Source organism: Octopus bimaculoides, chromosome 2 (genome assembly GCF_001194135.2).
Source record: "Octopus bimaculoides isolate UCB-OBI-ISO-001 chromosome 2, ASM119413v2, whole genome shotgun sequence".
NCBI classification, from domain to species: domain Eukaryota; kingdom Metazoa; phylum Mollusca; class Cephalopoda; order Octopoda; family Octopodidae; genus Octopus; species Octopus bimaculoides.
In genome coordinates this window covers 148,273,624-148,285,547 of record NC_068982.1, presented here as the reverse complement: position 1 = coordinate 148,285,547, position 11,924 = coordinate 148,273,624, and the positions used below count along the sequence as shown (strand labels likewise).

Sequence of the window (11,924 nt, the reverse complement as noted above, 5' to 3'; positions counted from 1 at the left end):
ATATAATCTATAAAATAAAGCCCAATGTCAATCCATATAGGACATATGATGATATGTTACAACATATGTGTGCAAAATAATAATTATGTAATTAGATGAATGAAATTAAATTGAAGACATTACCTTTCAAATTATAGTAGGTTTTTGTGCACATAGTTCCGACTACGAAACCAACTACTGGGCCAAAAATTCCAATAGCTGTGATAATACCTAAAATCACATTTGTATTATATTAAAATACATTTATAGATTACACATATGCAACAATACATACATAGAAACAATCTCACGCATTTATGGATTTATGGATTTATACATATATATATATATATATATATATAGATATAGGCATACATATATACACACACACACATTCACACATTATATATATATATGCAACAATACATACATAGAAACATACTTACGCATATACATTTATGGATTTATATATATATATATATATATATATATATACACACATACATATTGGAGTCGATTCATCCGATTAAAAATTCTTCGATGCGGTGTTCCAGCATGGCCGCAGTCTAATGACCGAAACAAGTAAAACACACACACACACACACACACACACACACACACACACACACGCACATAAATACATACGAGGAAATACAGTAGAACAAAGCATGGTAAGTAAAACAAATGAAACTTAGACAATGCGTTACCGATATATTTCCCAGTCTGTGTTTTCTTGACATTATTGTCTATATAAGAAGTTGTCATTGGCCTCCGAACAGATTTGGCCACTCCTTGTAATACCATTCCAATGGCAATCAGAGTTAAGGCCCAAACGTTCGAACGTGTGTTGTTTTGATTCTTTGTCAACATAATCTTTTCCTGTTGTTTGCACATATAATCTTCATCAGTTATATTTTTGGGATCTGGTGATAATATGAAAAATAAAGATAAAAAATGAATATGTATATATACAGACAGGCATATATGTATAGATCTACGTATATGCACATGTACACACACACACGCACACACACAAACACGTGTGTGTATATATGTATATATATATGGGAGAATTTACGAAAAAAAAAACAACAGACGAGGACAGTAAGTGTAAACAACAAAAGGATGTATAAGTTTAACGCTCGGGAATATATATATATATATATATATATATATATATACATGCACATACACACACACATATTGCTAATAAATGAAAAATACGTGAGGTTTGGGAGAAGTAGGGAATAACTAGTTCGAAAATAGGAAAGCGATAAACGCTCCTAGCCTTTCCTTTCTGCATTATTTCATTGAATTTGTATAGGTTTTACAAATACCTCAATATTATTACATAGGCATGCATATTGATGGTCAACCACCACATTGCAAATCTGTAATAATTTAAATAATTTTTATAACTGATATATTTTCAAATACTCTTAGCTTAGAATGTCGCATATGATGGAAAGAGGAAGGACCTTAATGGATAGGATATTTACCTTGAGAAGCGTATAGTAGATACAGAAAAATCAAAGAGAGGAAACTAGGTGACTGTCCACTGGTAGTAGGAGTATGTCGGATGTGGTCTGAGCTGCTTGTGTGTGCAACAACAGTACATTCCATATTACATTTGCCAATGATGATATTACCTAAGCTTTGTACACATACAATATCTGATCAGGATTGAATCATTTCCTGACCCAAACAAGGAATCGTAGTCTTTGTGTTGAAGATTTGGCGACGTTATTATATAAGTGGAGTTGCTATGAAAGATATCCAAAGATTGCGAGGTTCAGGTTTTGCATAGTAACGGTTGAAAGTTTCAATCGTTTATTGTTTATGACTGCATCTTTCGTTTCATAGATATGTGTAGAGGTTGTGTCTTTTACCTTCTGTTCCTTTAGAATCAACTAGGTTATTGCGTTCACTTTGAAAAATGGTCTCATGATCATTGCTCATGGAAGTAGTGTATGTTTAGCGTAAGATGACTGTTTAGGTTACGTCGACGAAGCCTATGGTAGGAAAATTTAAAAGCTATAAGAAAATTGGATCATCTGAAGAGGAATACAATATTATAAGGGATATATTTCATTTGAAAGAAGTCTGCAGGAGACAACATCGGATTTTAGGGTCTGTAGGAACTCTTTTAGCACATTCTGCAGTGTTGCTATTGAAAAGCAATTTTTGATCCAAAAGAACGGAAGACAAACGTTTACTATAGGCGAGAAATTTAACATAGAGGTTCTTATGGTATACTGATATAAAACAGCAGGCTTTACGCATGTGATTTTACTCTTGTTAAGTTCAAAAACAATAACTTCGGGTGAAATACTGGCATCACAGTAAGTTTCTGTTAAATCTTGAACTACGGAAGAGAGGTTGAGGTAGATTCAACTCTTTCTATTTGCAGCAATATGTTCGTAGATGACAGGATTGGAGATTACCTTTCGGTAGTAAAAGATATTCCTAAAGAAAGTGAGTGAGAAAGAGAGTGAGAGAAGGACTGAAAGAAAGAAAGAGGTGAGTAATGATTTGACAAAGGATAAATCTAATGAGGGTAATGATATGTTTGCAAACAGGATGAATCAATTAGTTGGGTTGGAGTACATAATGAAATTTAAGTACTTGACGTCTGAATAAATAGGGTGTCGAAAATGAGAGCGTGACGAAGTCTAGCTTGTGGGGTGGGGCGTTGACGAAAGTCAGTAGTAATGTATAGACAGTTACTTCCTTTAGGACGCTACAAACAGAATCATTTTGCTTGAGAACTTGTTGGGCAGGATGATTCTGCAAAGTTGGTAGAGGTCATCTTAACAACAGAGCAAAAGGCTTTGGTGCACTTTGAAAACTGAGATCTTACACAAAGTGAGACGCACGGTAGCACTATTTTTATTCTATAATATATGATATGTCTTACAAGTGTTGCTTTAACATCTCCCGGAAAGTAATGGCGGTTATCTTTTCCCAAATGTCATAGCTGATGCCTTTTTGTTTGTTTATCTGTACAGTTGAATCCTATATGTAAGAAAACCACTTGGAACTTAGTGATTATAGCTTTTGCTTGTGAGAGGGATAAAAAGTGATATGTCTAGAAGGAGGTTTCAGCCCACTCTAAGCCGAATGAATAGTTTGAAGATGAAACATATTTACTCCTGGTTGTAGTCAACAGAGAAATGGTAAAGCTTCGACAAATTGTCTAACTTAAATTTCAACAGGATGTCGTGTATTAGAGAATGTGAAGCTTATTGTTTTGATTACGCAGTGATCGGACGGTATAACGGGTGCAAAAACGATGATGTTTAGGTAAAATTTGAATTTAGTGGTGAGGTACAACTCAAAGATAGTCGGTGTGTTCTTGTGACTGCCAGAAATATTGAGACGCTTCCATGATAAAGTATAAATGAGTTTTAGCGTTCATATTAATTAAATATTTGCGTGTGTCAGTATCAGTCAGTATGGGTTTTTTTTTATGACTCAGCATCCATGCTTTATTTTTATAAGCAATCCACTCATTATCTTGATCAAATTTATAGATTTTTCTTATGCTGGATTTTTACTTAAAATTTTACCTAAAGTTGGGGAAAACCTTTCATAGAAAGCATCCAGTATTTTTTCTGCTGTCTAACATAGTTTATTTGGGGAAATTATTTCAGCTTCTGCAAAAGCAAAAAGAATACAGAGAAAGAAAATGATGTCACCGATAGCTTGTAGAACTGAAGGAAAATGGTAAGAACAGAGAAAAACATTTTTCGTTGAGGTTAGGTAAAAATTTAAGTAGAAGATTAATTGTAAACTATACCTGCATAAGAGGATGTCAACCAGTCGGATACATTCTGCCCATTTATGGTTTCCTTAGGAGTATCAAGGTAAAACGGTAATGCACATATTAAACCCCCTATCCCGAAAATAAAAGTACTGACAGCGAGAATTCTTGGCACATGTCCGTTACGAAAAAGATGACTTATAAATAACACTACCAAAGAAAATCCTATGTCATTGCATGCCAAAATAAAGCCGCTGCTTGCGCTGGAGAAATTGAACTGGCGTTCTAAGGTTGTCACCTGGGATACTAGATATGGGCTGAGTGTTGATGAGGTGAGAATTGAACCCACAGAGAAGAATATAAATGAACACATATTGTTGAGAGGTTGTATACAAGCAGGATGAAACTTTCCAATTCCACACTGAGTATCAGAATCGTTGCGATAGTCTCCATTCGTTCTTCGTTTTCTTTCCTTTCCCTCGTGTTTGTAAAATGATAAAACTTCATCGCTTTCATTTGCCATTTTGCTTTCAGGCAGAAGAGTTACTCGTAGTTCATTATGAGTTCGCATATTTCCTATTGGAAAGCAATCCTTATCTCTTCCATCCGCTCTAGTAAGTCCTTCCATTATTGTATGAGTTCCTGAAATAATAAACATGTAAAGTTACAATATGTACGATATCATTCACACACGGTAGTGTGTAAATAATATTCCTAAGGTCAACTTTTACTCAATCGTGGCCAAATTGACACTTTGCTACTAATTCGGTTTTATCTCAATCTTAATTCGGTTTTATGTACTATGATGAATCAGTCGAAAGCAACATTTTAACATAATATAATCGAAATTTGGTTCAGTAGTAAACAAGTTATGATAAAAAATGCAGGGCAAAAAATAAGAGAGTAACGTCTGATATTTACTTTGACTCGTAATTTCTCAGTTATACGAAAAGCAAACTTTTCTTTAAATAGTGTTTTAAAAGAACACGATGAGTAGAATACTTTGGTGAACATCTTATAAAAAGATATAAGACAGAAAGAAAGTTATGCAGCTTTAAACAGCCAAAAACTTGGTAAGTAACGCCTAAAATTGATTTGGCTCAAAATGTCTCAGGTATTTCAAAAGCAACTATACTTTAATGATATGTTTTAAAAAGAACTCGATGAGTAGAATCTTTTGATGAAAACCCGTTAAAAGATATTAGAAAGAAAAAAGTTATGCAGCTTTAAGTGACGAAAGAAGAAGTGATATGTTGTTTCCAGCTTTTACTCGCGGCCAATTCAACACTTTACCACTAATTCAGCTTTATCTCATCCTTAATTCAGATTTTTGAACGATGATGGACCAATATTAAGCTAAAGTTTGACATAAAATAATCGAAATTTGATTTTCTATTAAAAAAAGTTATAAAAAATGTAGGACCAAAAATGAGAGAGTAACGCCTAATATCTATTTTGACTCGTAATTTCTGAGTTATTAAAAAAACAAACTATACTTTAATTATAACTATTTAAAAGAACTCGGTGAATAAAATCTTTTGGTGCAGATCTCGTTAAGAGATATTGGAAAGAAAGTTATGCAGCTTTAAGTAGCCAAAACATTGGTGCAAAAACGTGCTAGGCCGTAGTGGCGTCTTCATTCAGGAATAGCCACAAGAATTTGATGGCAAAGTGTCATGGGAGGCCTACCGTGTCCATAATTGTTTTGTTTTCTAGTCGACCTTGTCTCCTAATTCATTTGATTTCTCATTGCTCATTTTATTATTGCTCTCTTTAAAAAAAAAAATTTCTGATAAATGTTAATTATAAAATGGATTCTAATTAGGCAGATTTCATGATACTCAATGTAAAGACAGTACTATTCAATTTAGAATTTCTAACAAAAATGAATAGGCATGAACTATTGATCAGTAAGAAATGGAATAATATGAAAAAGTAAGCTAAATTTATTGTTAGAATAAAAATTATTTATTTTTCTGCATTACCTGTAAAAAAGTGGACTAGAATGAAAAATGTGAGCAATGGCTAACAATATTCTTAGATATTTAATAAACCTGGGAAAATACAGGACAAGTAGTAAGCCTAAAATAAAATAAAAGAGCTTAAGATATTGCAGCTAAAATAAAATTCCCACCCTAAGTCGGCTCTTGTGTTCAGCTTTGTTATCCACTCTCTTCCTTTTATACACTATTGCCCTAATTCTCATCCACATCTGACAACACCCATACTTATGCAGACGACACTATCTTACATACTTCTATAACTTTCTATGAGCATGCATCATTCAAACGCAACTGAGACATAAACTGACATTGATAGAATATTTTTGGGGGTGCTGTATCGACCTTTTTTCTGTTGAAAGCGAAATTCTCAAACACTACTTATTTCAAGAAAATACCATCGCATCACACTCCCACTAAACATTAACGATACTCAGTTACAGACCCCCACCCCCAGTTACTCCAAAAGTTGGACCCACTATCACCGATGATCACTCCTGGCAAAAGCGCATCCTTAACAGCGTTATGACAGAATCCCAAAGACTAGCTCTTATCTTTAGGGCCAGAAGGTATTACAACCATCAGTAGCTGCTTAGGTGAAATCCACAACGTATCTGAAACGATGTTACCTTTATGCACAAAGACATTCACGTCACGACCAGACAAGGGTTACTCGACTAATTAGAGTTCAGTTACTAACGGACACGACTTAACCTCTGACTCACAGGGATGCTGCCACCTCTCTGCCTTTTCTATCGTTGCTATGATAATCACTGTTCCTCGGAGCTGGTCTGTCTCGCATCCTAACTACTCACGCACCTGCGACCAACTCATCTTTCCATCTTTCATCTAATCTCGGTTAACATTTACCATCCACTATACCCAGACCAGCCCCACTACCCAGAATATTCGTCTAATCCTTTCAGTTAACAGTATACCCAGGCCATTTCCACCAGAATATCAGTCCTCTGGAAGCACTTCCCTGTCCATATGTAGAGAGTCTCAAGTTGATAGTATCAAAATTAAAGCTTCATTTTCTGTTTTATTCGGATGTTTGTCGAAAATCACGTGAGCAAATAACATCTTTTATCTCAAGAAATTAATTGCAATGTAAAATTCTTTAATTTGTCTGTAATACTTCCATGTCAAACAAAATAGAGTAAAATGACTTCCCAGCTGACGAAAGGCAAATTTTATAACAGAATATATGATGAGATACTGCATTTGAAAGTAAATGAATTAATTAAAGGATGGAAGCTGAAGTTAACTGACTGTAAATATGGAATAAGGTCGATCACATAGAAGGACCATTTCCTCTGACCTTTATAACTTCCTCATCTCTCTTTCCCCATTCTCTCTATTTTTTTCTCTCTCTCTCTTTCTCCATCCTTCAGTCTTTCATTCTATCTACATTCCACCACCCACCATGTTCTTTTGCCAACTTCACCTTTGGACATATCTCTTCGTTCTATTTTATATCCACTCTATATTTTATTCAGTTTTTTCTCATTTCCCTCTCAAATTATGCTCATCTTTTTCTCTTTTCTATTATTTTATCCTCACCATCAATTCATAATTTTCCATTTCTCTCTGTCTCTGTTTCATGTATTTTATCTTCTCTTCTTTTTATTTTTCTCTCTTTCTCAATCATCCATTATTTTTAGATATTCTCCACCTACCTCTCTGTTCGTCTCCTCCCCATTTTCTCTGCTTTTTGCGTATTTTCTCATTTCTATCATACCTTGTTCTATCAATGGCAATCACACGTTACACAAGCACACAAGCAGCCGACAGGACATAACGCATTGCACGTGTATTTTTCTCTTTAAGAAGTTAAAACAACTTGTACATCGAATAAAAGCAACATAGTTTCATAAAAATTTAATCTGTGATATTCAAAACATTTACAGACGAATAATGGTATATCCGCTTCTTAAAGATTGGTCCGTTATATATTAAAATTTACATGACAATAATGATATATTTGGAAAATAGCTTTTTTTATGTAGGCACAATGTTTTGAGAAGTGAACAGACGATACAATCGATTCCAGTATTTGATTGGTATTTATTTTATCGACATCAGTGGGATGAAAGGCAACGTTGAGTTAGGCTGGAATAGAACCCGGAACGGGAAGAGCTAAAGCAAATACTACAGGTTGGTTTTTTTTCCGACGCAGTAACGATTCTGCCAGTTCGACAACTTTATGCACACACACGCATACACACACACGCGCACATACACACACACACACACACACACATACACACACGCACATACACACACACAAGATAATGAACAGAATGCAATGGGATGTTTATGTTTTTCCAAAAGGCATTAACAACAAAAAGTCAATTAGTGCCTTACACAAATGGGTAACTAGCTGTTCAAGGAATTACTGTCAAGATTCCAATATTTATCAGTCTAATATCAGAGTCTAATATCAGAGTCTAATATCAGAGTCTAATATAAGTCTAATATCAGTCTAATATCAGGTATAATATCAGGTATAATATCAGAGTCTAATACCAGAGTCTAATATCAGTCTAAAATCAGAGTCTAGTATCAGGTATAATATCAGAGTCGCTAGAACATTGGACAAAATGCCTCATGTTACATGCTTCATCTTTTCACGCTGTATATTAGTGTAGCTAAGGTTAACTTTGCCTTTCATCTTTCTAGGGCTGATAAAATAAAGTACCACATAAGTACTGGGATAAATACACAGTTCCTTTCTAAGACTTTGAAGCTTTGAGCCTAAGAAATCAATATTTATCGTGGAATGGAGGACGGAAATGAACAGGATTACGTCTCTTTAAGCACTGAGTTCAAATCTCTCTCAGATCAGTCTTTCTTTTCATTCTTACTGAACTGATAAAATAAAAAACTAATCAAATAACTGCTAAGGATCAATTTAGATGTCTATCATCCCAGTCCATCATCCAAATTGTGGTATTATGCTTATGCATCTATTCAAGAAATCTTTATTGTGATTAAGAAGTTCAACTGATTCTGTTTTTTTTTGTTTTGTTTTTTCTAAATGTATTTGGGATATAAAGAAGACACACCACACAAGTGGCATCGAAACCATTTTACAGATTCAGTTATTCAAGAAAAAGTTTTTGACAACAGACACACCTCCAAACATTCATTTAACGTTTAAATACAACGCCCTATAATCCCTTACCAGCATACGGCATACATAGTATATGGAGATTACATATATACAGATTCTCTTGACGAAATTTAGTGTCGACTCGTATTAGGTTCATGGACAGGCACTCGCTGTATTATCTGAACGCGAATCCGGTTTTGGTTTAAAATATCCCTTTTGCATCATTGTTTATAGAACTGATAAATGTCCTCGCTGAAGAGGTCGTTGACTGCATCCAAAATAGTTAACTTTCAGACTGAGTCTACTAGTCTGTAAATAAATTACCTAAACTCCTAAGCAGTGTTGATAGAGTTTCAATTTAAAAACAAATTAAGGGAAACTGCAAGGGAAAGACTGTATTAACAATCCTCTCTACTAAAGACAAGGCCTGATTTTTTTTGGTGTGTGTGTGTGTGTGGGGGGGGGGGTAAGTCAATTGCTTGGACTCCATTACTTAATTCATCGACCCCGAAAGGATGAAGGCAAAGTCGACCTCGGTGGAATTTGAACTCAGAACATAAAGACGCACGAAATGCGGCCAAGCATTTTGCCACTGTGTATTAATAATAAGCACAATTTATTCTCATCGTGTATTCGTCGTGGTCATGAAATGGTGACCGACTTAATTAGCCACAATGTTACTCTTTTTACCGGCTTAATCACAAATCGGTTACTTATTCTCCTGGCCACAGAGAGAGTAATAAGTAATATCTTTTCCTATTATATATATAAACAGTAAGATGGTGAGCTGGTAGAATCGTTACCACGCCGAGCAAAATGCATAGAAGTACTTCGTCCGGCTTTACGCCCTGAATTTAAATTCCGCCAAGGTCGACTTTACCTTTCATCTTTTCGGGGTCAATAAAATAAGTACCAGTTTATCACTGGAGTGTCTGAAATCGATTTACTCTCTCCCCGAAACTGCTGGCCTTGCCGAAATTAGAAACCAATATATATAATCATAGATCTAAAATTTGCTCTTATTTAGCACCAGCTTTGGCAACGTTGAATCATTATCATCGTTTTCTGATTTTCTAGACGGAGCATATTAAGTTAATCAAACCCGTCTCCAGTTTTTGACTGGTACTTTTTTTTACTCTAGAGTGAGAAAAACTAAAGTTAGCTCCGGTGGGATTTTAACAGAGGACGTTAAGAGTAAAAAAGAAAAAAAAATTCCGCAAGTCATTTTAACCAACGCTTTAACGACTGACTGAGAAGCACCACATGGTGGTTTGATAAACGGATGTATAAAATGAATGAACTTATATAGGTGCATTTATAGTAAGCACTTATTGTTATCCTTATCAGGAAAAATTAGTGCTGTTGTTAAGTCAGACGTTACTTTTTCTTTGTGGCCAGAATGAAAAGATCAACCTGTTTTTTTTTTCTTTCTTTTTTTTTTTTTGTCACTTTTTCAAAAACCATGATGTTCTGCCATGCAGAAGAGGGCAGAACAGATTAGTACTATGCCAGTTTGTAAATACTATAGATAATTTTGTGCTACAATGGTAAGAAAATTCCATATCTGATCTCTGATGAAACTGTAAAAAATGACGGAAACTAGATAAATCGATAAATTTTTCTGGCCATGGAGGATTTTATTTGTTTTAATTACAATGTGTAATTTCCTGAGCGAGGACTTTCTTTTCCTCTCTTCTTTCTCTTTCCCTTTTCTCTCTCTCTCTCTCTCTCTCTCTCTCTCTCTCTCTCTCTATCTTTCTCTGTCGCTCTCTTTCTCTCTCTCTCTTTCTTTATCTTCAGGTGTTTTATTCCCGTCTTTTAGGTGATCGCGAACCTCCTTCTCAAAGTTTAAAAATCCATGATTTTTCTTGAAAAACATTCAGATGTAATTTCCCGTTTTGCCTTCTGCATGCTATGCAGGACACTGTTGAACAGTTATGCAGGACACTGTTTCACGTGACGTCAGCGCATTCCACGCCCGATGTGGCGATGCTGCACGCCACATATTCCATCCCCTATTCCGTCTCCTCTGTAAGCTTGAGAAATATTGGTTCCAAATGTTGGCACAAAGCTAGTAATTTCGGGAGAGGAGGTAAGTCGATTACATCGCCCCCAGTGCTCAACTGGTACTTAATTTATCGACCCTGAAAGCATGAAAGGCAAAGTCGACTTCGGCGGAATTTGAACATAGAACGTAAAGACGGACGAAATGCCGTAAGGCAGTTTGCCCGGCATGCTGACGATCCTGACATCTCACCACCTTAGGTTTGACAGATATTAGTTGATCATATGAGAATAGATCTGGAAATAGTGTACACTAAGGGCTAACATCCAACTCTCCAAATCTCTTGCACTCTCGAATTCGAGCGTCACTACAGGATAGAGGTTAATATCACACAAGGCATACAGCGAGATCAACAAGGTTTCATTTTTGATAGGAAAAAACAAAGTGGTAAATTACATCATATGTAAATAAACATAAATTTGTTTTTGACGAATTGAAATGTATTGTACAGGGTGTCCAAAAGGTCTGGGTACATGGAGCAAATAAAATCATTACATAAACAATTAAATATAAGAAATAATAATTTCTTAAAGCATGTGTTAATCCCCATGTACCCAGACTTTGTGGACACCCTGTAGAACAAACATGAAGATATATTTTTCAACGCGTAAATGCTGATAGAACAGCATATATATATATAAGATAAAATCCTTTTTAGAGCAGAAAAATTTGTCAGCAACCAGCGCTCATGGCTGGTTGCTGACAAATTTGCCTTACATCTCTAAATATTCTAATGTTGCAGGGTCTTTCTATTAATTGAATTAAATATCTCTTATCTTTTTCGTTTCAGTCATTTGATTGCGGCCATGCTGGAGTACTGCCTTTAGTCGAGCAAATCGACCTCAGGACTTTGTAAGCCTAGTACTTATTCTATCGAACCGCTAAGTTATGGGTACGTAAACACACCAGCCTCGGTTGTCAAGCGATGTTGGGGGGGAGACAAACACAGACACACAAACATATATACACCCATACATACATACATACATACATACATACATA

The 11,924-nt window shown here is 35.3% G+C and overlaps 1 protein-coding gene across 2 annotated transcripts in view; it reads right to left on the bottom strand.

The window, feature by feature from the left end:
* Positions 1-11,924, bottom strand: part of LOC106883112 (solute carrier organic anion transporter family member 1B1) — a 41,639-nt gene that overhangs the window by 24,497 nt on the left and 5,218 nt on the right. The window contains exons 1-4 of one of the 2 annotated variants that reach the window (XM_014934007.2): positions 3,779-3,913; positions 1,479-1,991; positions 687-902; positions 124-210 (exon numbers count right to left, since the gene is read on the bottom strand). In XM_014934007.2, the coding sequence (XP_014789493.1) occupies positions 124-210; positions 687-902; positions 1,479-1,602 (427 nt within the window). In that variant the 5' untranslated portion in view covers positions 1,603-1,991; positions 3,779-3,913. Of the gene's footprint in view, positions 1-123; positions 211-686; positions 903-1,478; positions 1,992-3,778; positions 4,385-11,924 lie in introns of those variants that run through there. The other variant, XM_014934006.2, reaches the window with a different exon arrangement.